Source organism: Portunus trituberculatus, chromosome 15, assembly GCF_017591435.1.
Source record: "Portunus trituberculatus isolate SZX2019 chromosome 15, ASM1759143v1, whole genome shotgun sequence".
Lineage (NCBI taxonomy): Eukaryota > Metazoa > Arthropoda > Malacostraca > Decapoda > Portunidae > Portunus > Portunus trituberculatus.
This window is the reverse complement of record NC_059269.1, coordinates 14,064,103-14,088,327: the sequence shown is the minus strand read 5'-3', so window position 1 is coordinate 14,088,327 and position 24,225 is coordinate 14,064,103. Positions and strand designations below refer to the sequence as shown.

At 43.2% G+C, this 24,225-nt stretch overlaps 1 protein-coding gene across 1 annotated transcript; it reads right to left on the bottom strand.

The window, feature by feature from the left end:
* Positions 1–87: 87 nt before the first annotated feature.
* On the bottom strand, positions 88–23,571 carry LOC123504200. Its single transcript, XM_045254554.1, has 4 exons — positions 23,479–23,571; positions 22,367–22,961; positions 8,941–10,207; positions 88–1,939 (listed from the first exon to the last, which is right to left on the bottom strand). The coding sequence occupies exons 2-4, from the start codon at positions 22,812–22,814 to the stop codon at positions 1,633–1,635; spliced, it is 2,022 nt and encodes a 673-aa protein (XP_045110489.1). The 5' UTR covers positions 22,815–22,961; positions 23,479–23,571; the 3' UTR covers positions 88–1,632.
* Positions 23,572–24,225: the final 654 nt, after the last annotated feature.

Genomic DNA, 24,225 nt, shown 5'->3' with positions numbered 1-24,225 from the left:
GTTCCTACTCGATTACTTCAAACCGTTCAAGAGACATATATATATATATATATATCTTAAGGTTTTGGGAATATTTGATTTGTTTTATTTTCAGAATATGTAACTTTATTCTTATAGGAATGCTTACATCAATACAGGGAATCCTGTACACGGGAAGACTGTACGAAAAAAGATAATGAAAAAATAATACTAGGAGACATCCCTACACAGTGAGTTGCCATTTGTTAATTCACGATAATGTATTTACTATTATTCTGCGATATCATTCATCAAGGTTTTAATCAACTCTTTTTTAGCAATAACAACATTGTTACTCAATGATGATGAATTGTGTCTCACGTCTGTGAAATTCAACAAGGAAAATGTAGCCAAGAAAGGATTACCAGTTAACCCACACTTATCAAACCATCAAAATGGTTCCTCACACACACACACACACACACACACACGTTTACAGAATAAGAGTGGCGAACAAACATCCACACACGCAGCGAGCAGCGATTTAACAAGGCAGTGGTCTGCACAACGGCGGCGTGACAACCATTGATCATGTGTTTGCAGCCACAAGCCTTGAAAAAAAACCTTCCTTTCTCTCATGCATGTTTAAATAAAATAAAACAGACGGAAGCAAATTGGTATTTCTTTATAATGGGACAGAGGGCACGCACACACTGGCCGATGAGGCGCACGGCACCGCAGTGTCTTATGAATAAATTGTAAGAATAATTTCAAATAAATGGTATTGGCAGACTGAATTAAAAAGAATAATCATAACGTAACTAATATTTACAGAACACGAACCATTTCCTCTCTAGTACGATATAAAGCATATGGCAATTTATTCCAACGAAAGCATGAGATTTGCGCGGGACTCAAGCATCGCCTTTCTGGATATCGGTGCCCTCCCTTAACCTCTCTCAAAGGGAACCTTTGTTCCAATCACCCAAAGACATTTTGATAGAAGGATGTAAGGAAATCCGCGTGGCCCGCTTTCACTGGTCGTGTCAAGGCAGCTCTGTTGGGGATACGTCGGTTGATGACGATCGACTCGGCAAAGGACGCACATTTGCCATTTAGTGACGTGTGACCAATCACTTCGTTGACTTTGTCAACTGACATTTCCAACTTATTTGTTGGTAGGCTGAAGGCCGCCTCTCTGAACAGTTCCCCCACAAGCCGTAACTAAGAGAGAGAGAGAGAGAGAGAGAGAGAGAGAGAGAGGAACAAATTACTTAGTAGCATAATTTTTTTTTACAAATAGTAAATGTTGGTGTTGATAGCAATATCATTAAAATTATCAGTAGTTAGATAAACATCTGGTTCACTTGTTTCCATTCCACACCGCTTACCAGGTTTGCTCTTGTCGCCATCTCACCATAATACCTTCCTCCAAACCTGAGCAATCTCAGGGGCAACAGAAGGCCAAGCTATTTTGGGGTCCATAGTGAAGAATTCCTCGCTCATTTTATTCATCAGAGATGGGGGTCCTCCTTACCTTGAGCCTTACCTTCTGGTGGAAGTCTTGTTTATTCATTCTACCATACAAATATCTATCAAATCGTTTTACAGTTTCAGTGACTCCCTAACTCCTCGAGGCGTCGACCAAAGAACTGCAGCCTGACCAAGGCCAAGCTAACCCGCCGCCGTATCGGTGAATCTCTCCCAGGGCGAGGGCAAAGCTGCAGAAGACGTCATATACTCGGGTGTACAGTCTCTTGGGCACCTGTAATGCTGCCTGTAGTCGCGCGAATATTCATCCTTGGGCTTAGCCGTTCTTACGAAGTCATCCAATCGATTCCATGAGCACGAGTAATCAAACTTCAGGTGACCTCTTGACCCCACGGAAAGGTTAGAGTGGCGGTAGGAAGGTTCCACGAAGGACACAGTGCCGCCCCAGGACGACTCGGACTCGCTGCTGCAGCCGCTGCTTCCGATGTCCCTAAAAACAATGAGAGGGATAGCATCAAACCTTCACATACCAGTCCTGTAAAGCCTGAATTAATTTGCATTTTTGTTACGTCTTTTGCAGTGAACAGGGCAATCAAATGGTGAAACAAACTAGAGAATCACATACACACACACACACACACACACACACACACACACACACACACACACACACAAAAAAAAAAACATGCTGTATTCTCCTCGCATACTTCCAGAGATACTTCCTCAAAAAACTTAATGAACAAAAATACATAAGCAATGCAAAGGTTTCTCACGAACGTGTTTTGTAAAGGAAAGAAAAGAAAAGAAAGGAAAAAATAGTTAAGTCATCACATTTGCTGCGTGGAAGAAGCCTTTGTGACGTGGCAGGCCAGGAGGCTCGCGGGCATCGGGGTCGAGGCCTCGTGACGACACTCACAGAAATGGAAACCGAAGCCAGAGTAACAATATCTGACCCTGAAGTGTGTGTGTGTGTGTGTGTGTGTGTGTGTGTGTGTTTGCGAGAGAGATTCACCTCGGTTTTGATGATCACGCACTGCAGTCCTGACCTTCAAATATACACTCCTGGTCCTACGTATATTAGAACTCTGGAGAGATAAATATTTGGGCAAGACTGATGTCCTTCACACACCACACTCCATCTTATTCAAGGGGGACAGTACGTGCTCACTCAGAAGCAAAAAAATAGACGTTGAGACAATTCTGCCATAATACATATTGTAATTAATCTCTTCAATACTAAGGCACATATTTACCTTGAGATTTGTGTACGATTGAACCATTTTATTGACATTACGAAGGGTCTATGGAGGTCACAAGATTAATGGCCACAGTCTTCACTTTTTTTTATCCCACATGGATTTCTGAAGCTGAATAAAATCACCAAATAGTAAACAGAATGAAACACTTCATGGTACTCAAGGGTTTAAGGATAGATCAATATCAAATTAAAAGTTGGAAGAAAGTATATATAGTGCATTGATCTATTTTCTTACGTAATGATTCTGGATGCAGAAAGATTATCATAAGATTAAGAAGTTAGGCATTCAAAGTTTTAAAGTATTCTGGTCAGAGGCTCGAAATGTCAAAGGAAAACATTTCAAAAGACGGTGAAGGAATAAGAAAAGAAGGGAACGAGTGACATGAGGTTGTCTGATAAAAAATCTAAAAATGTCAACAAGGGTCAGAGAGAGAGAGAGAGAGAGAGAGGGGGGGGAGGTTGACAGACAGATAGTAATGGAAACTGCAAGAAAAGTCATCGAATATCCAATCTCAGCTCTGACTACATGTAGACAAAAAGAATTATAACCTAACAAAGGACGCGTATGTTCATGTTTTGCCAGTGTGTAGCTCCAAAGTTAAGCATGTTTCAATCCTCACTAAATACAGACACACCCTTTGACTCAGCTAGGCAATAGTTAAGTGTTATAAGTTGTCTCATAAGTTAACTGCGTACCTATGACTGTTTTCCTCTTTCTAGTTACGTAATGGAGATACAAAAAAATTGGTCTTTATTTTCACTTTTTTCATTTTTTTTAGACTGCAGTTTCGTTTCATCTATTGCATTTAACATATGGATTTCAATAATCACAATCTAAACGAGAGAGTACAGATTAAACTCACTTTTCCCTTTCAGTGCTGGGATGCATTTTTAGCTTGAGTTTTGGATGTGATTAGACGATTTTATTTACATCAGGATGGATCTATGGAGGTCATAAATTTAGTGGCCAGAATCATCATTATTTTAATCCCTATGTAAGTTTCTGAAGTTTTATAAAATCACCAACTAGTAAACAGAATAAATATGAAAACATGTCCTGGTATTGAAGAAGTTAAACCAACCAACCAACCAACACACACACACACACACACACACACACACACACACACACACACACACACACACACACACACACACACACACACACACACACACACACACACACACACACACACACACACACACACACACCATCCAAAACACACACACACACACACACACACACACACACACACACACATACTTTTTTCACGGTGGCCCTTGTGACCTTCAGCTTCACCTGACGCCGTAATTGTTTCCTCTCAGCTTTGCATTGTGTCCCTCTTGGCCGTGTCTACCTAGCCGTCCCGCTAACCCATACCTTTCACTCACCTGCTTTCCCCACAGCCTCAACCCACTTTCCACTCCTCGCCACTCACCCGTTATTATCGAATATTTCTTTCTTTCTTTTTTTATTTTTGAAGCGGTAAGTTGTTTTTCTTATGCCATCATTTTTTTTCTTCATTACCATCCAACCTTCGTCTTTCTCAGATAACCGTTTTCGATCATATGCTTCCTTCTCTTTCTTTATTTTTTGTTCTTTTTCCCTTGTTCTTGTTCTTGTTTTTCTTCCCACCTCCTCTCTTCTTCCTCCTTCTCCTTCTCCTCCTCCTCCTCTTCCTCCTCCTCCTCCTCCTCTTCCTCCTTCTCCTTTCCCTCGTCTTCCTCTTATTTGTCCTCCACCCAGTGATTATACTATAATTAGTCCGGAATGTAGCACATCCCTCACCTATACGCCCACACACCGCCTTTCTCTACTCCTCCCTTCTTGCTTTCTAAACTCCTCCACCTTTCCTCTATATCTGTTTTCCTCCTTCCCTTCACTCTTGACCTTTCCTGCACCATACATCTTCAACATGGAAAAAAAAGAAAGGCGAAAAAATTATGAAGGCCAAAGCTTCTCTTACGCAAGAATTTTCAGCCGGCCGTGAAACTGTTGCCCAGTCACAGCATCTCTTGGGAAACACTGCCAAGGCTTCTCACCGTCGCGGACAAGGTTACTCAGGAATCGGGAGACGGTAAGATATAAAAAAAAAAAAAAGCGTTAAACATCGTATCTATTTACGGTGGAATTTCGGACATGAGCAGCTCTCAGTGTAATTTACAGACTTTCTGAAGACAATGGCTCTTTAGGCCTTAATAATGCCGGCAAAGAGGCGATGAGGGAAGGAGGGAGAGCTGCCATGCCATTGTTGTGATGGAGTGTTCCCCGCCTTGCCACTTGTCGACAGGAAAGGAGTCTCCCGTTAAATTATACCCATTACTTAGAGACGCAAAGTTGGTAAGGGGTTTCGCTATGAAAAATGAGCAAAACATTAAGGAAAATAAAGAAATAACAGTGAAGTGGAACAGTATCTATGGAAAAGTGAGGACTAATGTACTGTATGTGTGTGTGTGTGTGTGTGTGTGTGTTTGTGGGCATAAAAGATACACAAAAATACTGACAGATAGGAAAACAGACAGGCACACACGAAAATATCATACATATAAAGAGTAAATGCAAATTATACTGGAAATTTTGTGCGCATTTGTTGGTCCATGTAGGCAAAAAAAAAAGGAAAAGAAAAAGAAAATGATAATAACAAGACTATAGTTTTTCAGTCTGTCAGGTAGGAGATGGACCTGACACCTCATTAATAACACGTGGCGCTGCTCCTTGACAGAGAGTGAGCTTTAACGGTGGTGGAAGTCCGTATGATCATGCTGGCACCAACTTCAGTACTTAGCTCATACTGCACTGCTTCTAAAAAGAAAATTATTTTATTACAAGAAAATAGCGTAATTCACCCCAGTATTTTGAAAGAAAAAGCCGAATCATCGTTGTTGTTTTTCCACGGGTTATTTCCGCGTTAAGAAAGTAACTGCTCTTCCTTGTCTGAAGCACCTCTTTTGCAAACCTCGCGTTCTCTTGCTTCCTGACTCCTTTTTTTTTTCAGTCTTACATGGTACAACTTCTGTTCACGTCCAAAGGTCCCACAGTAAGTCATGGGCAGCGTGCATGCATGGGCTTAGCGGGGCAGGCGGGCGCAAAAAGTTGATTCTCTCTCTATCGTCCTTGTAGTGGCGGGTCAGAAAATGTCACGCCTTCGCTCCACGGTAGTAAGAGCAACACATGATCCTAAGATGGTTTGTCTGGCCGTCGCCCTGTGGTCGTGGAGGCAGCATGGGGAGACCTGCAGCCTTTATTGTTATTGCTGCAATAGTGACGCCCTCGCCACGCCACACTGAACACCACCTCCATACACGTCACGAGGAAGCTGCTTCTGACCCAGGAAGTGCATAGCTGATGTGTTGTGCCCTTTTTTTCTCTCTCTCTTTCCCCCCTTTGGTATGCGTGCAAGAGTGTGTGTTATATTTCTTTTGGGGGCAAGGGTGGGAGTGAGGTAAGCGGGAGAAATGGAGGGTGAATGTCTGAGTTGGGGGACGAGTGAATGTGAATGCAATAATGTGTGTGTGTGTGTGTGTGTGTGTGTGTGTGTGTGTGTGTGTGTGTGTGTGTGTGTGTGTGTGTGTGTGTGTGTGTGTGTGTGTGTGTGTGTGTGTGTGTGTGTGTGTGTGTGTGTGTGTTTCTACATACTGCCGTCCCTCACGGAAAACCACGCGATAGGAACACCAGACCCATTCGTATTTTCCTTCCCCGGCAGCGGCACAGGTTTGCATGTTCTTGCGCCCCAAACATAACGGTACACACCTGCAGCATCCGGCCTCCAAATGGCGCCATATTATTTTTTGTTTACACGTGCTCTCAGGAAGGGCTGAACCGAACCAGTTTTTTTGAGGGTGAGAGAATGGTGGGTGTCGACGCATGGCCTTCAGAACGGCGTAGGAAAGAGAGGAAAGTAAATTATTGAATACTGAAATAAAAGAGGGATTTCTACTTTGCATTTTTTTTTTTTTTGCATTTCGTTTACCTATAGCGGCAATGTTAAATGAAAAGACCACGCGGTAAATATTAAAGTTCCAGTGATATAAGCAGATGCAAAAACAAATCACAACCTTCATAACGAGTTCACTTACGCCCTGCAGCAAGTAAAGCCCGGCAGGCAGGCGTGCTCGCACTGAATAACAGTGAATGTTTTGTAATTGAATGTAACTGGTTGCATATGACGGAGTGTATATGATTTACTGAGCTGTATGTGAGTATCTGTTTGTGTGTGTGTGTGTGTGTGTGTGTGTGTGTGTGTGTGTGTGTGTGTGTGTGTGTGTGTGTGTGTGTGTGTGTGTGTGTGTGTGTGTGTGTGTGTGTGTGTGTTTATGCAGCTGATTACAGTTGACACACAGTCTAAACAGACTATGTGTGAGTGGCAATGCGGATAATTTCGTATGTAAAAAAGAAAAAAAAACTCCATCTGTCCCCCGTCTGATTCACGTCGTCCGTTTCTTTTTGAGTCTCGCACTGATGAACGCTGGACGAGGGACAAGGTGACTATTGTAATCTTGCTGCATTTGCTGGAGATGACGATGGTGGAGAGAGAGAGAGAGAGAGAGAGAGAGAGAGAGAGAGAGAGAGAGAGAGAGAGAGAGAGAGAGAGAGAGAGAACAGGAAGTCCTCAATATGGCTTATAGCAATGCAGTACCAGCAGGAAGTACTCCACGGAGGATATTGTACATCTTGTGGCAGCAGCGCAGGGGAAAGTGCCGTTACTGGTTGGCCTCGTGCACTGTATAGTCACAGATATCATGCCACCGCGTTTCTCACCTTTCTTTCTCCTTTGAGGCAGAAATGGGCTGTGGCATCATTATGCCTGCTAAAAAGAATATCTTTACATGAAATTGAAACGTACGTCTCCAGTCTCATCCAGGTAGTGTGTGACTGCTGGAGTGACAGACAGTGTGACATGAGTGAGTACTGTGCAGCCAGCCAAGAGAGTGGCTGCTCCTGTCCATGATGGCCAAAGGCTCTAGAATTATCTATGCAGTGATTTTTTAAACAGTTTTCTTGGATCAACTTTATTAAAAACAGATCTAAAGAATCCCTCCTGGCTATGGACAACCAACGAACTGTATCTGTATAAGATGGATTTGGGGAGAAAGACAGAGGTACACACGTATACTTTCTCAAACCTTAGAAGTAGTGTACTTTAGTCTTATTTAAGTAGGTCCTGTATAGGAACGTGTGTAAGATAAGATTGTCGCTGAAAATCTTGTGCGCACCCCGGGGGCAAACACAGTGAGTGACTGTGGTAATGGTACGGTGGACAAGCGTAAATTACACGCTCCGCTTGTCAGGTAGTGCTTATGTTCACCGCATGGCTGCCATTATAAACCTCTTCCTTCAGCGCTGAGGGCGGCAGGTGGGCAGCAGCAGGTAAGGCTCGCCTGTTGACCCCATAGCTACCAGAACTGATCCTTGAACCCTCAGGGAATCACTTTTTGTAAAGTATTAGTTGAGCGCCTCTGCGGTGGTAGTACCGAGGCAATCCATCATGTCGTGGTGAAAGCGTCTACGACGAAAGACTTCAACCACAAACAGCACAGCAATACTTCACGCTCACTGAATTGCCTTTTCAGTGCACCTGTTTCTCCTCAACGAAGTACAACGAGCGTGCTACTGATCTTAAAGATATGAATTATGGCGGTGTTTAACAATGTGCAGCGGGAATGTGGGTGCCCTTGTGACATTTCCCGAGGGTGGTGGTGCCGTTACTACATGACAGTGCTTCCTAGTGACGCGCACGGGTCAAGTGACCCTTCAAGGTACGACTCCTGATTAAGTAGCCTGCTCAAGATGCAAGCACGAATGCCATTAATTGTTAATTGTCTGCCTACATCAATACCGCTACATTGATATTTGTTTCAAGACAGTGACGAGACAAAGGGAACTTCAAAAAAGTCTATTAACTACCCATTATGTATATGCATATAAAAAAAAAAAAAGAACTTTTAAAACAGTACACGAAATTATTACATTCTACGTGGTTGGAGAGTCGCTGTGCTGCACTTCACTACTGAACCTAAACATTTATTTTTCTTTTAATAGTTCATATGAATGCATGAAATGATTTTGCACATTATCTTAAAATACGCTTGAAGAAATGCACTCTTCTGTAAAACAAAGAAGCATGAGATGGGACAGTGGCCCGACCAGTGAACACTACTATTCTATTAATTGAAGGGGAAAATAATAACACGAGGAGACATAAAAAGAAAAAGGACACAAAATAGAAACTCACCTGGTAATTGCATAGGCCGGGAATCTGTAGCTGAGGGTGGAGGTCCTGTGGTGGCCGTGATCCCGAGGGCGTGGCGGCGGTCGATACACGTACACCAGCGCGTCGGGCTCCGTGACGAACATTGAGTAGATCTCCCCGATAGAGGAATACACGGAGCTTGTATCACTGTCTGCCATGTACATGGAGGTGTTGCCGTCTGCACTGCTCCAATAAGCGTCACGGAACTCATACACGGTGTCGTCCTCACTTACTGAGTCCTCGGAATCAAAGTTCACTACTAAAGGTGGTATGTCAGTAGGGCGAGGCTCTGGAGAGGAGGTTGTGTTGTGATGCTTGTGAGAAGATCGCTTAATGGGCGGGTCCAGAGTTGTGATGATATAGGGAGTGTCGTTGTGACGAGTCTGTGCGGCCTTCTTGACGGAAACCTGCTGCTCGTACTTCCAGCTGGTTGTCTTGGTTTCTGGCAGTTCGATAGTCAAAGGAGGGAAGGCTGCTGGTGGCTTGCCTCGCCCCATCATCTCATCATGACTCATGACGTCAGCACTGTTGGATCGTGATATATGAGATGTTTTATAGGTGACGTTAGAGGAGCCTGAAGATGACGCATGGCTGCCGTGTGTGTTGCCGTGGTGTTGACTGTTGCTCCTCCGAATGTTTCCGTTGTGTTTCGAGCTTGACTTGATGCCGCTGCTTTCGGAACCATGTGACCCTTCACTGGTCACAACATTCCTCTTACCACTTGATACATAAATAACGGTGGAAGGCTGACTAAGTTCCTGATAAGTATCTGAGTCAGAAATAACTGACGTAGTATCTCCTGACAAAGAACTTAGTGTGTAATTGGCACTCTTTTGGCTTTCTTGAGATGATATGGACTGTGTGGAATGTTTCCTTGTCTTCGCTGAAGGAGACGTATCTAAAACATCCTTCCGGGAGGAACAACAGTATTTACTCTCCTGAGCTGCTTCATTTTCTTTGCCGTGTCTCTCCGGCCTTACATCAAGGGTGTTCAGCTTGGTGAGAAGAGTCTTTTGAGGGTGACGATGTGATTCCGGGTGGCCATCAGGCGAGTTTTGGCCAGTGGAACCTCTTTCAGGAGATTTGTTTTCTTTGGCTGTCACATCCCCGCTCCCGCTTTTCTGCCCTCGGGGAGCCCCATCTACCACCTCGATTTGTTGATAGTCGTGTTCGACCTCTGTCTCCGGCAGGGTGACTGTGTCCTCAGGTTCATTGAAGCATGACAGCAGTGACTCGTACAGCGGTGACTCTGTAGGAGAGAATATAATGAATCAGTATAAATTAAACAAGAACAAAAGCTGAAAAAAACTCTACTTGCTTGAAAAGTGTTTTTATATGTATAAATATATTAACTATCTATTTATAACTTACTGAATAAAAACACTTCATATTAACAATATTTAATTTACGGCAGAAAATATTGCTTCCTTTTACTCTCAAATAATTTCTTCTTGACAACAAACACTGCTCAAGCAATTAGTTAATTAGATATTTCAGAGGACCCAGCAGCTCGCACACCACAATGAAACAAGAGATAACAACTGCTTAACGACGAAATATTCAGTGGAAGTTTCCTCAGCACAATCATTATCATAATCTCCTGCCTGCAATACAAGTATGAAAGGCGGGCGTTGTGGTTTTCCTTTGAGGGAGAGATTCTCCCAAGTCACTCCACTTACTCTTAACCAGAGTGCTGGGCGATTATATCTTATGCATGTGTGTGTGTGTGTCTGTGTGTGTGTGTGTGTGTGTGTGTGTGTGTGTGTGTGTGTGTGTGTGTGTGTGTGTGTGTGTGTGTGTGAGTGAGAGAGAGAGAGAGAGAGAGAGAGAGAGAGAGAGAGAGAGAGAGAGAGAGAGAGAGAGAGAGAGAGAGAGAGAGAGAGAGAGAGAGAGAGTTGATGGAAGGCTAGCTGAAGTTTTAAGAAGACATATTCGCTGTCAAAGACTCCATCAACATCCTAGGGGCGTAAGATGAACTCCAAACTCAGCTTCTACTGCCATCTAGACAGCATAGCACGCAAAGCTGTCCTGAGGGTGAATTTCTTGCGTTGAGTGAGGCATCAACTCGACGGCAAGGGCGTCGAATGACGAATGTGATGGAGATGTCTGACAGTGACTGTATGGCATTAAGTGCCAAGGGTGATATAGTGTGTCTGACAGTGACAGGGCTATTGAAGTGTATTAGTGTGCCTGACGGTGGTAGTGCTGTGAAGTGGAGAAAGATTAGCGTGCTGTCAATGACTGTAAGACTGATCTGGGAGGTGCGAGTGCCTGACAGTGACAGTGCCAAATAGTGACAAGACAGGTGCGATATGGTAAATATCGAAAATATAACTGCAGCAGTGAGACTGAGCTGGCACAATCTATAATTAACATCCGCATCAAGTTTGTTGAAATGTATGTTGAAGCTTCCTTATCCCGATTATTATAATTTGGTGATCACTTGTTTGTCCGCTGCACTACATTGTGGCTAGGCGAACTTTTCGCATCTGTTCCATTACTGTCCTTGCTGGTTTCCGTCTCCCCCTGAAGAAGGTATATAATCCATGCTGCTGTCCCTGGCGCAGTGATGAGGGGACGAACCGATCAGTGATGTGGGTTCTCATGGAATTCTGGTGAACCTTGTTATTTCCGAGGCCTGTGTTCGACTCTATCTAGACACGGGACAAAGCCACACTGTAGAACGGACCACGAACAGTGTAGTCTGTTTCTGCAGCAATCTGGCTCGGGGAAACAGTGTTTGCTGAAGGTGTGACCTTGAATAGTTCATTGAGGGAGATGGAGGGGTTAAATTGGACACTCAACCTTGGCGTCTTCCTGTTCCTTGGAAATCGTCGCTCCCTGCACATTGATTCAGCCTGTAGATGTTTGATATTCTGAGATATTGCTTAAGGAATGGTAGCAGTAATTAAAGGATCCTGGGACCCTGCCTCACCTACTTTCTGTAATTACTTCGATGATGTGGTCATGTTTGCCTATTAGAAAATTATGCCTGCATTGAAAAGAAGCAGAGATTGATACGTATATTAAAATTCGTACTATGAATCCTAACTCAAATTTAAGATGTATCATAAAAGATCGCAAGTGACAGATATACAGAACGCCAAAATCAGCGTGACCATCCTGAGTATAACCAAATAAATATTTAAATATAATCCAACTGTCAAATCCATTACTTGGGTGACGTGGAGAAATACATAATTTAGCGGGAAACCAGTGCACACAATAAATGTAAGATTCTTCCTTAGGTATATATTTCATGACCACATATTTACTTTCTTTCATTCAGAGTATATGCTTAGGGACAATTAAAGTTATTACGTGTCTTTATTGAAAGTAAAAGTGGTAAAATGTTCGAATATTCAAAACCAGAAAAGGAAGTACTAGCAAACTGCCTTTATTACATTCATGAGCTGGTCGTGTCGTAAGCCTCCCGGGAGCTGATTGTCGTCTGCTGGAGAACCTAACGATGCCTGACATTCGCTGCGCGGTAGGAAGCACACACATCCCATCAGGTACAGTGTTTTGCCTCACAACTCACTTAACTGGAGCCAATTGATTTTTTTTTTCCAACGAAAAATAAAAAGCAAGGAAGCAACTAATTATCCAGTTCTACAAGTTAACAAGTGACCTACTCACCCCAGTGGAACATAAACACACACACACACACACACACACACACACACACACACACACACACACACACACACAGATAACGTCTGGCTGTCTCGTCAGAGACTGCAGCAGATCAAACAAACAAACACACAGTAATAAGGGTAAAGTTCATAACAAAATTAAAGTATTTGACTGGCGCAGTGACTGTGATGCGCGAAATGAGGAAGTGATGCAGGACTGAGGCGCACCTGTCCTTGACGGAATGCATCAAAGGCAAACTTCTCTTGAGCAAGGCGCTTGATTAAGGTATTCATGAATAATGATTAACAAAAAGTATTATGATCATACGTCAGAGGAGTTGGATATAATATTCCACAGAAACTAATTCATAATAATATGATAAAGCTGTGTGAAGGAATTCACGAAGAAAAATGATAGACGAAAAGAAGCAATAGAAAAATAAGGGGAAAAGAGAAAGCCGGGAGAGGGGAAAAAAAAGACACGTGTGTGTGTGGAGGAAAGAGGAAGAACACAGTGACCTCGTGGTACCGACGACAGGGAGCCTTTTATTCATGACTAACAAACAATAGCAGCAGCAGCACAGCACGCTCGCTGCTGCCTGCCGAGGCCTCTCCCGCTGAGCCCCTAATCTCCGGAAATATGGAGTGTGTGACCTTGTCCTCACTCTAGCGTGGATTCAGTGTTTTTCCCACCAAGCCGTGATCACTGCTGCCGGTCCCTCCGCGCGACAAGCCGGGCTGCCCTGCACAGTACGGCAATTAGCCTTTATTTATGGTCCAAGAAGGCAGGTGCAGGGAATCACAGCCTGCCGCACGTGGATGTGTCTTGCCTACTGGCCCATGGCTCTGTGTGACGGCTTCTACGAGTCCGACTTTTGTGATCTCAAGCGAGATGGCGACATGTACAATTATGCTGTTTCCCTGCTGCTTCTGTCCTTTGGATTTGAATTCCATCATGATATAAAGAATATAGAATATTTTGCTGAATACACTGGAGAAGATAATAACATTATAATGTTCTTCCTTTATTTCCTCGAATAACCTTTGCGGAAGCATTTCTTATTCAAGACAGCCAGATGGCAGACATTAAGTTGTTTTGCTCTCCACGGGGCTTCCTGCATCTGCCTAGGAAAGATGAGGCATCCTCTTCACGGTGAGCTTTTTCATGCTGAATGCCTCAGAAGCCTTGGTGCGCGGTCAATGTGGTGCGAGGAGAGGCAACCAGCCATCACGGGACGCTTCCCAGTACACCATATTGCTGCCTTCATTCCGCCTCACTGGACTTTCAATCCTCGCACACTTTTTGGCGATATTTTTTGCCGCTACCTAGACGACCACCATGAGGCGGCCGTTACTGGCAGCCCAAATAACACTATTACCTCGCTCTCCAGCGCCACCACAACTTGCGGTGATATATGTAAATCATAAAATTCTATGGTAATACTAATGACGATAATGATGGTGATGATGATGGTGATAGATACGATGATAATGATAATAACAATAATAATAATAATAATAATAATAATAATAATAATAATAATAATAATAATAATAATAATTAGTACAACATCAATAATGAAGTGTAAGAAGCTGCAAGGATATAATATCCTCAGAATGAAAATATCTAACACAAAGATGGTTTCTCCTGTCACAGAAATCCCAAACATATCCCACACCACCGGCGCAGCATCGCGCACCACGCGTCCTGTGTGACGCCGCCTGTAACATGGACCACGGGGTGCGCGTGCTCGTCAAGGGTGCACAATTCATCACATCCGCACATCCATCAAGCGACGCACCACAAAACCCAGGCCAGATTGATGGCTGCGCACAAAACACCACGAGCCAAACACTGAAATTTAGTTTCTCCGCAAAACTTCCTTAACAAAGTTTCATCTCTTAGTGTCTTTTGTCGAGGTTTCCATGATTAATGTCCTGGACTTGCTAACTACACGTGTCTCCCAGTCCCGGCGGCCTCCCTTGCAAAAGACTTTCTAATTCTATTCTCATTCATGTTATGTCCACCTCATTAATGCAAGAATTCATCGGTAGTAAATTTTGGAGCTTTGTGCTCCATTATATATATCCATTATATTTTTTGTAAGTAAATCGGCATACACGTTGAAATAAAGCGTTGCCTACATTACCTTGGAATGTCATCACCATCAACGAACGTGTTTTAGGGGACAGAACACATCCTACTGTCACGGTCTCAAGGACATGATACGCAGTGTGACCTTCACATGGCGTACATACTGAAGGTTAATTCAAAATAAACATTTATGTTGTTAACTTAGGGACAGGAAGCACATTCACGCCAAAGGATTGCTCCACGAATACCACTAGCGTCACTCACAGCCACATCAACACACCAAGTAGCCACGACGGAAAAAGCCACGACCACAAAGTGCCATCAGAACACACCTCCAGACACCACGAGCGGCATAAAGTTACTACCACGAATTTAAATGTAAAATCCCAAACGGTAGACTTACCTTTAAGAATAATGCAATCATTATCATTAGCACATGAGAGAGAGAGAGAGAGAGAGAGAGAGAGAGAGAGAGAGAGAGAGAGATTTCCGAAAGAGACACGTAACATCTTTATTATTACTAGTTACCACACTAATAGCCTACTTTGAACGAAAGAAAAAAAAATAGAAAGTCAATTCCGTTTTGCACTATCAAGCAAGTTTCATCATCAATTCCTTCTTTTCTTCTTTCCTTCTTCGACACATTCCAAGCATTCAGAGGAGCCTACAGTATATTTACCTATCAATACAACTCGTAATCAGATACCACAGAGAGCTATGAGGAAAAGAAATCAACAGGAAATCATAACATTGCAGCAACACAATACCAAAATAAGATGACCTAGCAAACCTTAAGGGAAAGTGATGAATCTGCCTTGAGCTTCTCCTGAGGGTGTCTGCGCTTCTCCGTGACGTATACACCAGGCGGAGAAAGTTACTTATTTGCTTACACAACGGCTTCCTCATGGGGGGAAACACACACACACTCACACTCACACTCCCACACTCACACACAGAGAGAGAGAGAGAGAGAGAGAGAGAGAGAGAGAGAGAGAGAGAGAGAGAGAGAGAGAGAGAGAGAGAGAGAGAGAGAGAGAGAAGGAAACCAGTATACGCATGAGTGCAAGAAAATCATGATATTTATCCTGCGCGCGGTGATTACTTCCCGGAAAACTGGCAACTAAAAAGATTACTTATTAAGCAGAATTATGCATGATCAATCAACCGTGCCTTGGTGCGTTGCGTAATTGTTCTGCTAAATATGCAGCTTCGAGGAGGCGAGTCATAGGAGAAGCAGTATATGCAAGAATGAAATTAAAGCAGATGTGATACTCGTTAGCAAGTGGAACGAATACACTGAAGAAGCACCAGTATAGCAAAAGTATGTTGCAGGAAAACCTCGTCATTTTATTGTCAAAAGGTGTATACAAATGAGCCACGTTTGTCGCTTTCCGTGTGGTGGGGTCAGTCAAGGTCGAGGTGTCGCGGCTAGGTAACCAGGCAGGGATCCTCACCATCGACCCTGACGGTTCCATACCTTCACTGGCGTCCTTGGCGGCGACACACACACACACACACACACACACACACACACACACACACACATAATATTTCTACAAAAATTCTGAGCACTCCTGAATCATACCTAGAGAGACGTGGAAGCAGAACTATATTAACCCCTTCAATCCTGAGACCCAATTTTTACCTTGATTTTTGGGTGTGATTAGAAGATTTTATTGATATTAGGAAGGGTCTATGGAGATCAGGAGATTAATAGCCAGAGACTTCACTATTTTAATCCACACATAAGTTTCTGAAGTTTTATAAAATTACCAAATAGTAAGCAGAATATATATGAAAATGTGCCATGGTACTGAAGGGGTTAATATGGAAAAAGTTATCTTAATGAAGTCTTTCTTTTTTTTTATTTGTAACTGTCTACATGAACCATTTAAAGTTTTTTTTTTTTCTACATGCGACGGGCGGGAACTGTCATGCGCGTGCAGGCAGGATGTGACACCGCGTCCTTCGGGGGCCACTCAGCGGTAAAATCACACCTACAGGGGTTCCTCCCGCCTGAACCGGATAGGAAGGCAGGATACACCGCAGGAACTGGTGGCGTTCAACTGTGAGCCACATCCGCACGCACGCACACACACACACACACACACACACGCTCAAACGCACGCACGAACAAAAACACACGCACACACTCACGTACACATGCACACGCGCAAACACAAACATACGCACCTACACATGTACACATTTCTCTCTCTCTCTCTCTCTCTCTCTCTCTCTCTCTCTCTCTCTCTCTCTCTCTCTCTCTCTCTCTCTCTCTTCATACCTACTATGTATGTATATATCTATCAGCGTACTTATAATTATCTACTACTACTACTACTACTACTACTACTACTACTACTACTACTACGAGATGACAAAACAACGCAACAAAAACAACAAAAACAAAACAATCGAAAATACAATGTAGTACACCAGATGAAAGGACGGAGCAGAGGATGTTGAGGGCTTTGGCGGAATACAGAGGTAATCAACACACCCTCCTGCCCCGTCCAACACCGTACACCCTCCAGCCCCAAATGCCTCACGCCGGGCCACCCTCGCACTCCCTGACTCACCACAAAGCCAGACATCAAAGCTTCCTGCCGCCCACCACTCTGCCTTTCTACTAGATGTATGTTGCCTTACACTATGACCCAGTTATTGCGTTACTGTCATGGTAATAGTGTAATAGTGGTGGTGGTGGTGGTGGTGGTGGTGTGGTAGTTGTGACGGTAATATTAGTATTAGTTGAAAAAGAAACAGGAGAAGGATATGGAAAAGGAAGAGGTTACTGTTGCTGTTGTTGATGTTGTTATTAATGTTCTTGTTATTGAATGGCGAGTACCTGTTTTATTCTCTCTCTCTCTCTCTCTCTCTCTCTCTCTCTCTCACACACACACACACACACACACACACACACACACACACACACACACACACACACACACACACACACACACACACACAGGCATGCACACACGCGCGCTCGCGTATCAACAGTTCTTAACAATACCTGCCAGTCATGTCAAACACAGCTGTTTAACACGTAAACTTCAATCAAGCCTGTCTACGCGGCGCAACAAATTTGATTTCAGTCCAGCTTTCACACTGGTATGCAAATATACACAGAAGCCTAAACTCCCCTTCTCCTACTCGCTGCCTCTGCTCAGTACAAACCGGCACATGGCACTCTTAGCACAATGTCTATCATGCACTTTAACATTACATGCATTACATAACCTTTAGTCGTTACAGAAACACTGACTGTCATCAATAGTATAATAGATTAGATGTCGTAAGGTTATGAATCTTGCATTTATCATGAACTAAATTGTATGAGCTATTATTATAATTTTTTCTTCATTGAAGAAAATAATTAAATTTCTGACATAATGGTACGTAACGGATTTTGGAGATAGGTCATTTCCTCCCGCCCCGACAGGTCGCCCCGAGACAAAGGTGACAAGAAATGGACGAAGGTTCCCACGGTGGTTTCCCTTGCCAGGCCAGCAGTTTGTCAAGGGATGAGGATGTAAAGGAAGCCGGAAGGAAAGAAAGCGTCGATGATTTTCATTTCCTAATGTCAATCATTATATAAAGGTGTGTGTGTGTGTGTGTGTGTGTGTGTGTGTGTGTGTGTGTGTGTGTGTGTGTGTGTGTGTGTGTGTGTGTGCAGAAAAAATAAGTCCCTTTCGAATCCATGAAGTTAAGCTAATTTTACTAATCCCATATGTTTATTATCATTAAATTTCCACCTTCGAGGCGATTGCTATAACATTACATTTGCTAACACAGCTACACACGAGTGGACATATATCGAAATAAATAAAGAGAAAAGGAGGAGTAAGAAAAGATATCAACCTTTAATTAGTAATTGGAAGGCAAAGAATTTCTTCATATTGACATTTCCTGATACGTGAGACAAGAAAATGCGAACGTACACACACACACACACACACACACACACACACACACACACACACACACACACACACACACACACACACACACACACACACACACACACACACACACACACACACATGTATTTTCAAGTCACTGTTAACGTTCACTTACCATTTACAAAGTGATGCATCCTACGCACATCAAGAGCAAGTGGCAGTGAGGCATTGATTTTAGCAACCCAAATAAACTAATTCCAATGGCTCGAGTGCGGGTCATGTCTTTACTCTCTGACAATGGAAACACTGAGGTATATATCTGGGGAGTCCGAGACATGAAAACTGTTATCTATCTTGTAGCGCACAGCAGAAATGTGAACAACGTAACGGAGAATGTTTGTACTCATCTTTGCCGTAAGAGAGAGAGAGAGAGAGAGAGAGAGAGAGAGAGAGAGAGAGAGAGAGAGAGTTAATATTTCTAGTTCTATCCTCAACGTTGCCTAACATTTTCTAACGCCTTGAACTACAACAGTGAGTGCATCGTCATTATTGCCTCCATGCGCAGTACGAGGCACACACCATCACTAGTAACATGTTCTTAATAAATAGGTCGTCTGTTCACCGAATCTGCTCTAGGGTGTTAACTGCCCATGCTGATTTTCTACACAAGACTGACTAGTATCCAAGTGTAAAATAATGGATCCTAGGAAACTTGATATATAAAGATACACTTTCAAGACACACAGAAACATGTTGAATTTGCTAACTATACATTTCTCTTTATATTTATTAGTATTTTTTAATCTTGTGTTACATCTGGAATATGTACGGAATCTGCAATATCATCCCTTATGACCAGTTTTTTTAAAGCCAAGATGCAGAATGGTGACATGTTCAACAAGGAAATTTAAGCAAGGCAGGTGAACACGGCGACACATGAGACTTTCTTCTTGTACAGATAACAATCACTGCCTGTAATTACATTTAATTTCTCAGAACACACATACAGAGTGGAGCCACTTGCTATCAAAGTGAAACTGCCGAGTGAAGAGCTGTCACGATCTCGTTTTCAGCATGGTGGAGCAAAGGTTACAATTACAGATTCAGTATCAGGCATTAAATTTTCTTACCATCAGTAAAAACAGTATTTTTTCAACATTTAGAGATAATGTTATTATGAAAAAACATTTACTATAAACAAAATATTTACTGACCGAGGTTCGTGAGGCACGCTATGGTGGAGTGAGCAGCTTGATAACTTCACAAACACAAACCTTCACTCGGATTAGCACAAAAAAAAATAAAAGTAAATGGTCTCGTAAATTTCCGTCAGTAATTTCGTAGGATATCTTTTTTTACTTCTTTTTCTTTTTAATCTTTCGTCGCACCATTTCAGAGTGAGACGCAGACCCCTGCTACTCTGACAGCTAGACACATGTCTCCTGTCCAACAACACGGTGCGCACGTCCTCCCAGCCATGAACACATTTGTTGTCGTGAGTGTTCATCCAACCGTCCCCTGTGGAGCCCCGCCGCGGGCACTGAACCAAAGGTGAGGGGAGTCAACAGCAGCGGACTTGATTGAGAGAAAGGAGCAATGGTAATGAACAGAACGAATCTCAACAACACCTGTGCAGCATGAAAGTACTGCTGATTAATGAGTCTCTGGGAAGTAGGATATAACATAATCAGACAACTCAAAACAGAGGAAGGTAAGTGCAATGCTTCCTGATCATCCCGCGTGTAATTTGCATTACGAACAAAGAACAGTATTAGAGAACACTTCTGCACTGATAAGGGGCGGACAGACACACACACACACACACACACACACACACACACACACACACACACACACACACACACACACACACTCTCTCTCTCTCTCTCTCTCTCTCTCTCTCTCAAACACAGTAGATAACAGCAGCACAGAACCCTAGTAACATATGTGTGCAATTTTTCACAGTGACAGCCGCTGAAAGATTGAGAGGAAAACAGTTTGACGCCTCAAAACCCATCCTTTAGTGGTCTTGCATTTGTTCTCTTTTTTGTCAGAGAAGCCTACAGTTCCCAGTCGACAGCACCGCAACACAAGTGACAGTTGTAGTAAAAATATCGAGTGTAATATCTCAAGGCATTTTTCTGCATCTCGCAATAAGTGACCCAGACGTGATACATTGTTATACTTTGTTATGTATATCCCTGTGTGTGTGTGTGTGTGTGTGTGTGTGTGTGTGTGTGTGTGTGTGTGTGTGTGTGTGTGTGTGTGTGTGTGTGTGTGATGCATGAACGTGAGTGCACTGGTTTATTAGGAAATGAAAGTAAATTCATGGAGTTTGTTCCATGATCCATGATTTAAGTTCGAAATTGTGAACAAAAACACCAACAGACACAAGCACATCTCTGTTTTATGGGAGATCGAAACCTGCACTCCGACACCACGCGAGGGACGTTCTTGAGCTGAGGTGCCGCGGTGATAAGACGATGACTGTGGGTGTTGGGAGTGCAAGTTATGAAGGAGCTAAAAGTTGTAGTGCGGTTAAGATGAGTTAAGAGCGTCTCAGAGAGGAGTTATGGAGCAACTGAGAGGAGTTATAGTATGACCAGGAAAATTATATACCCAGACCGCTGGCTTAGTAGGTGGCTGAGGAAAGTTACAATGTGGCTGGAAATTTAGAGTCGCCAAGTGAAGTGACGTGTGACAAACTGTTCAGTCGTGCCCGGGGAATTCTTGGGTTAGAAATTCACGCCAGGCAACCACGTAACATCAACACCGGTATCTATAATTCTATTGCTGAACAAAAGCTTTCCTCAACCCTTTCCATCTGCTGTTCAACTATTCCAGGGCATTCCAATGTATAAATAAGAACATAATAAGGTAGCTGTGTGTGTGTGTGTGTGTGTGTGTGTGTGTGTGTGTGTGTGTGTGTGTGTGTGTGTGTGTGTGTGTGCGCTGGCTCGCTCGTGCAGAGTTCTTGTTAGCACAGGACAGCACGTGCGTAAAGACTGTGTGCAGAGAAAGAATAAGGGAGTCTACTTTTTTTTCATCAACACAAATAGAGAGAGAGAGAGAGAGAGAGAGAGAGAGAGAGAGAGAGAGAGAGAGAGAGAGAGAGAGAGAGAGAGAAGGGGGTACTAAACAGACGAGGAGCGTGATGATGGTCACCCCTTGGAGCTGGCAAGGATGAGACAATTAGTTGACAATTCTCTGAGTCCCCTTTGAGATACTTATTAGCACTACATTGATGTCAGGGAGAGTCTCTATTCTGTGAACCATTATGGAATTAGAGCTTTAAGTATGAGAGACATTACCTTGTTAGTACTGTGTCTTGCTTTCATCCGGAGTCAGCCAAATGCATTACGTAATTATTAACATTATCTTCCTCGATATGAACGAAAGCCGCGTAAGCCCTACTTGTGATTTATGTCTTTGTCACGCTGAGGAGTCATCATCATTACCTCCCTCGAGGAAAAAACTCGGAGTGAAATCAATAACGCCTACATTTACACCTGGAGATTCGGTCATGGTGTGGTAGCTCCTGGAGAGTGTGGCGTGGGACACCACAGGCGGGAGCACCTGCATGAGCGAGGTAATGACGCTCTCTCTTAACGTAATGCATCACTCTTGGGTAAGCTTCGTGGGAACATCAGACTTTAATAGTAGGTAGCAGCCAACCAAAAGGTGTGATATACAGCTAGCATTCATCCTAAGCTTTCCCACAGATTAAACAAACATGATCCCCATAAACAACAACATAAACAACAACTCACCGGGACACGAGAGTATAGAGCGCGGCCGATGTGGTAGGGTTTCTCCCGCGAGGAAAGCTGTCAGCCTGTCTTGTGCTAGCCTTTCCTCCAGAGTCATGGGCGGCAGCATGGGAGGGGCGCCTAGTGCTATGGGCGGCAACTGGGCGCATGACAGAGATGGCTGGTATCTGACTGACCCCGCCTCTGCAAAGACGGCCTGGGGGTGGCCCATCATGCATGGCTGTTGGGCACTGACGGGAGGGATGAAGGCGGTGCGTGGAGCGTGGTGGTGGTGGTCAACCCAGGTCCAAGTGGAGCCACGCACCGGGTCGTGGTGCAGCAGTGGAGGGTGCAGGGGTGGCTGGGGCCATGACACCTGCCATGGGTTTAGGTAGCGACGTTCACTCTGTGCTCTCCTGATCGTCACCGCCGGGTGAACGCGGCGGCGTACGGGCGGCGTGGCGGACATGGGTAATTATTTAACCTCACTACGTGCAACACTTTGTATCCATCACCAGCACTGTCATAGTCACGCCGTGTTGCGTCCGCGCTGGTTACTTGTACCACACAAATCACTTTCTTCTCTTAGTTAGATTTGAGAAACTCCTGTGGAACCCTGTTCGCATGAGAGTAATGGCGCATATATGAATGTTGTGTAATGCTGTGTAAATAATAATGTACGACGTATAAATTTCATAATTAATGGTTATGTGAAAATAATAATTATATTGTGAAAAAAACATTACTTATAAAATGTCATCCACAACTGTTAGATAAGTCTGTAACCACACAACTGTACTCTCTCTCTCTCTCTCTCTCTCTCTCTCTCTCTCTCTCTCTCTCTCTCTCTCGGCAACCCACCATGGCTTTTCCATTGTCCACACACACACACACACACACACACACACACATACACACGCCACCAAAACAAGACACTACATTGTGCATGATTAGGCAATTCGGAAAAAAAAAGATAATAATAAGCAGTGCATATCTCAAGTAAAATCCCTTTCAACAAATGCCGAGGGAGCGTGCTGCCCTGTAGCACGCCGCGAGCCAGCTCCTCAGGAACGCCAGCATGGTTTCTCACTTCCTTATGCACTTCAAAAACAGCACGACTACCACGTAGTTACCGATAAACCAGCTCCTTGTTGCGGCACCACAACAGTGTACAGGCAGCTGTCAGCTGACTGACTTACAAATAAAAGTAGCGCGTTTCGCGCCAGACGCTGCCGGTGCTCCTGGAGTTGTCGTACTGGACCAAGGTCGCGGAGGCAGAAGTCACAAGTCGGTGCCTTGGAGTGGAGCTTTTTACGACCATACTTAGCAATGAAAAACAATGAGCTCATCAAACCGCAGTAATTACCTTCCTTGATTTATTGTACACTCTTCTAATTACTATATATATATATATATATATATATATATATATATATATATATATATATATATATATATATATATATATATATATATATATATATATATATATATATATATATATATATATATATATATATATATATATATATATATATATATATATATATATATATATATATATATATATATATATATATATATATATATATATATATATATATATATATATATATATATATATATATATATATATGTGTGTGTGTGTGTGTGTGTGTGTGTGTGTGTGTGTGTGTGTGTGTGTGTGTGTGTGTGTGTGTGTAACACATAATCATGTATCTTGACGTTAGATAAGAATAAAATGTCACCAACTTTTACTGAAAGCTAACTTTTGGCAGTGTGAATAGAAATACAATAACAATTGTCTTTGTGGAATTATGACATGTGCTGTCTCTGTCTTTGACTCAGAACCTGAACATGATGGTAGTCTTGTAACAATA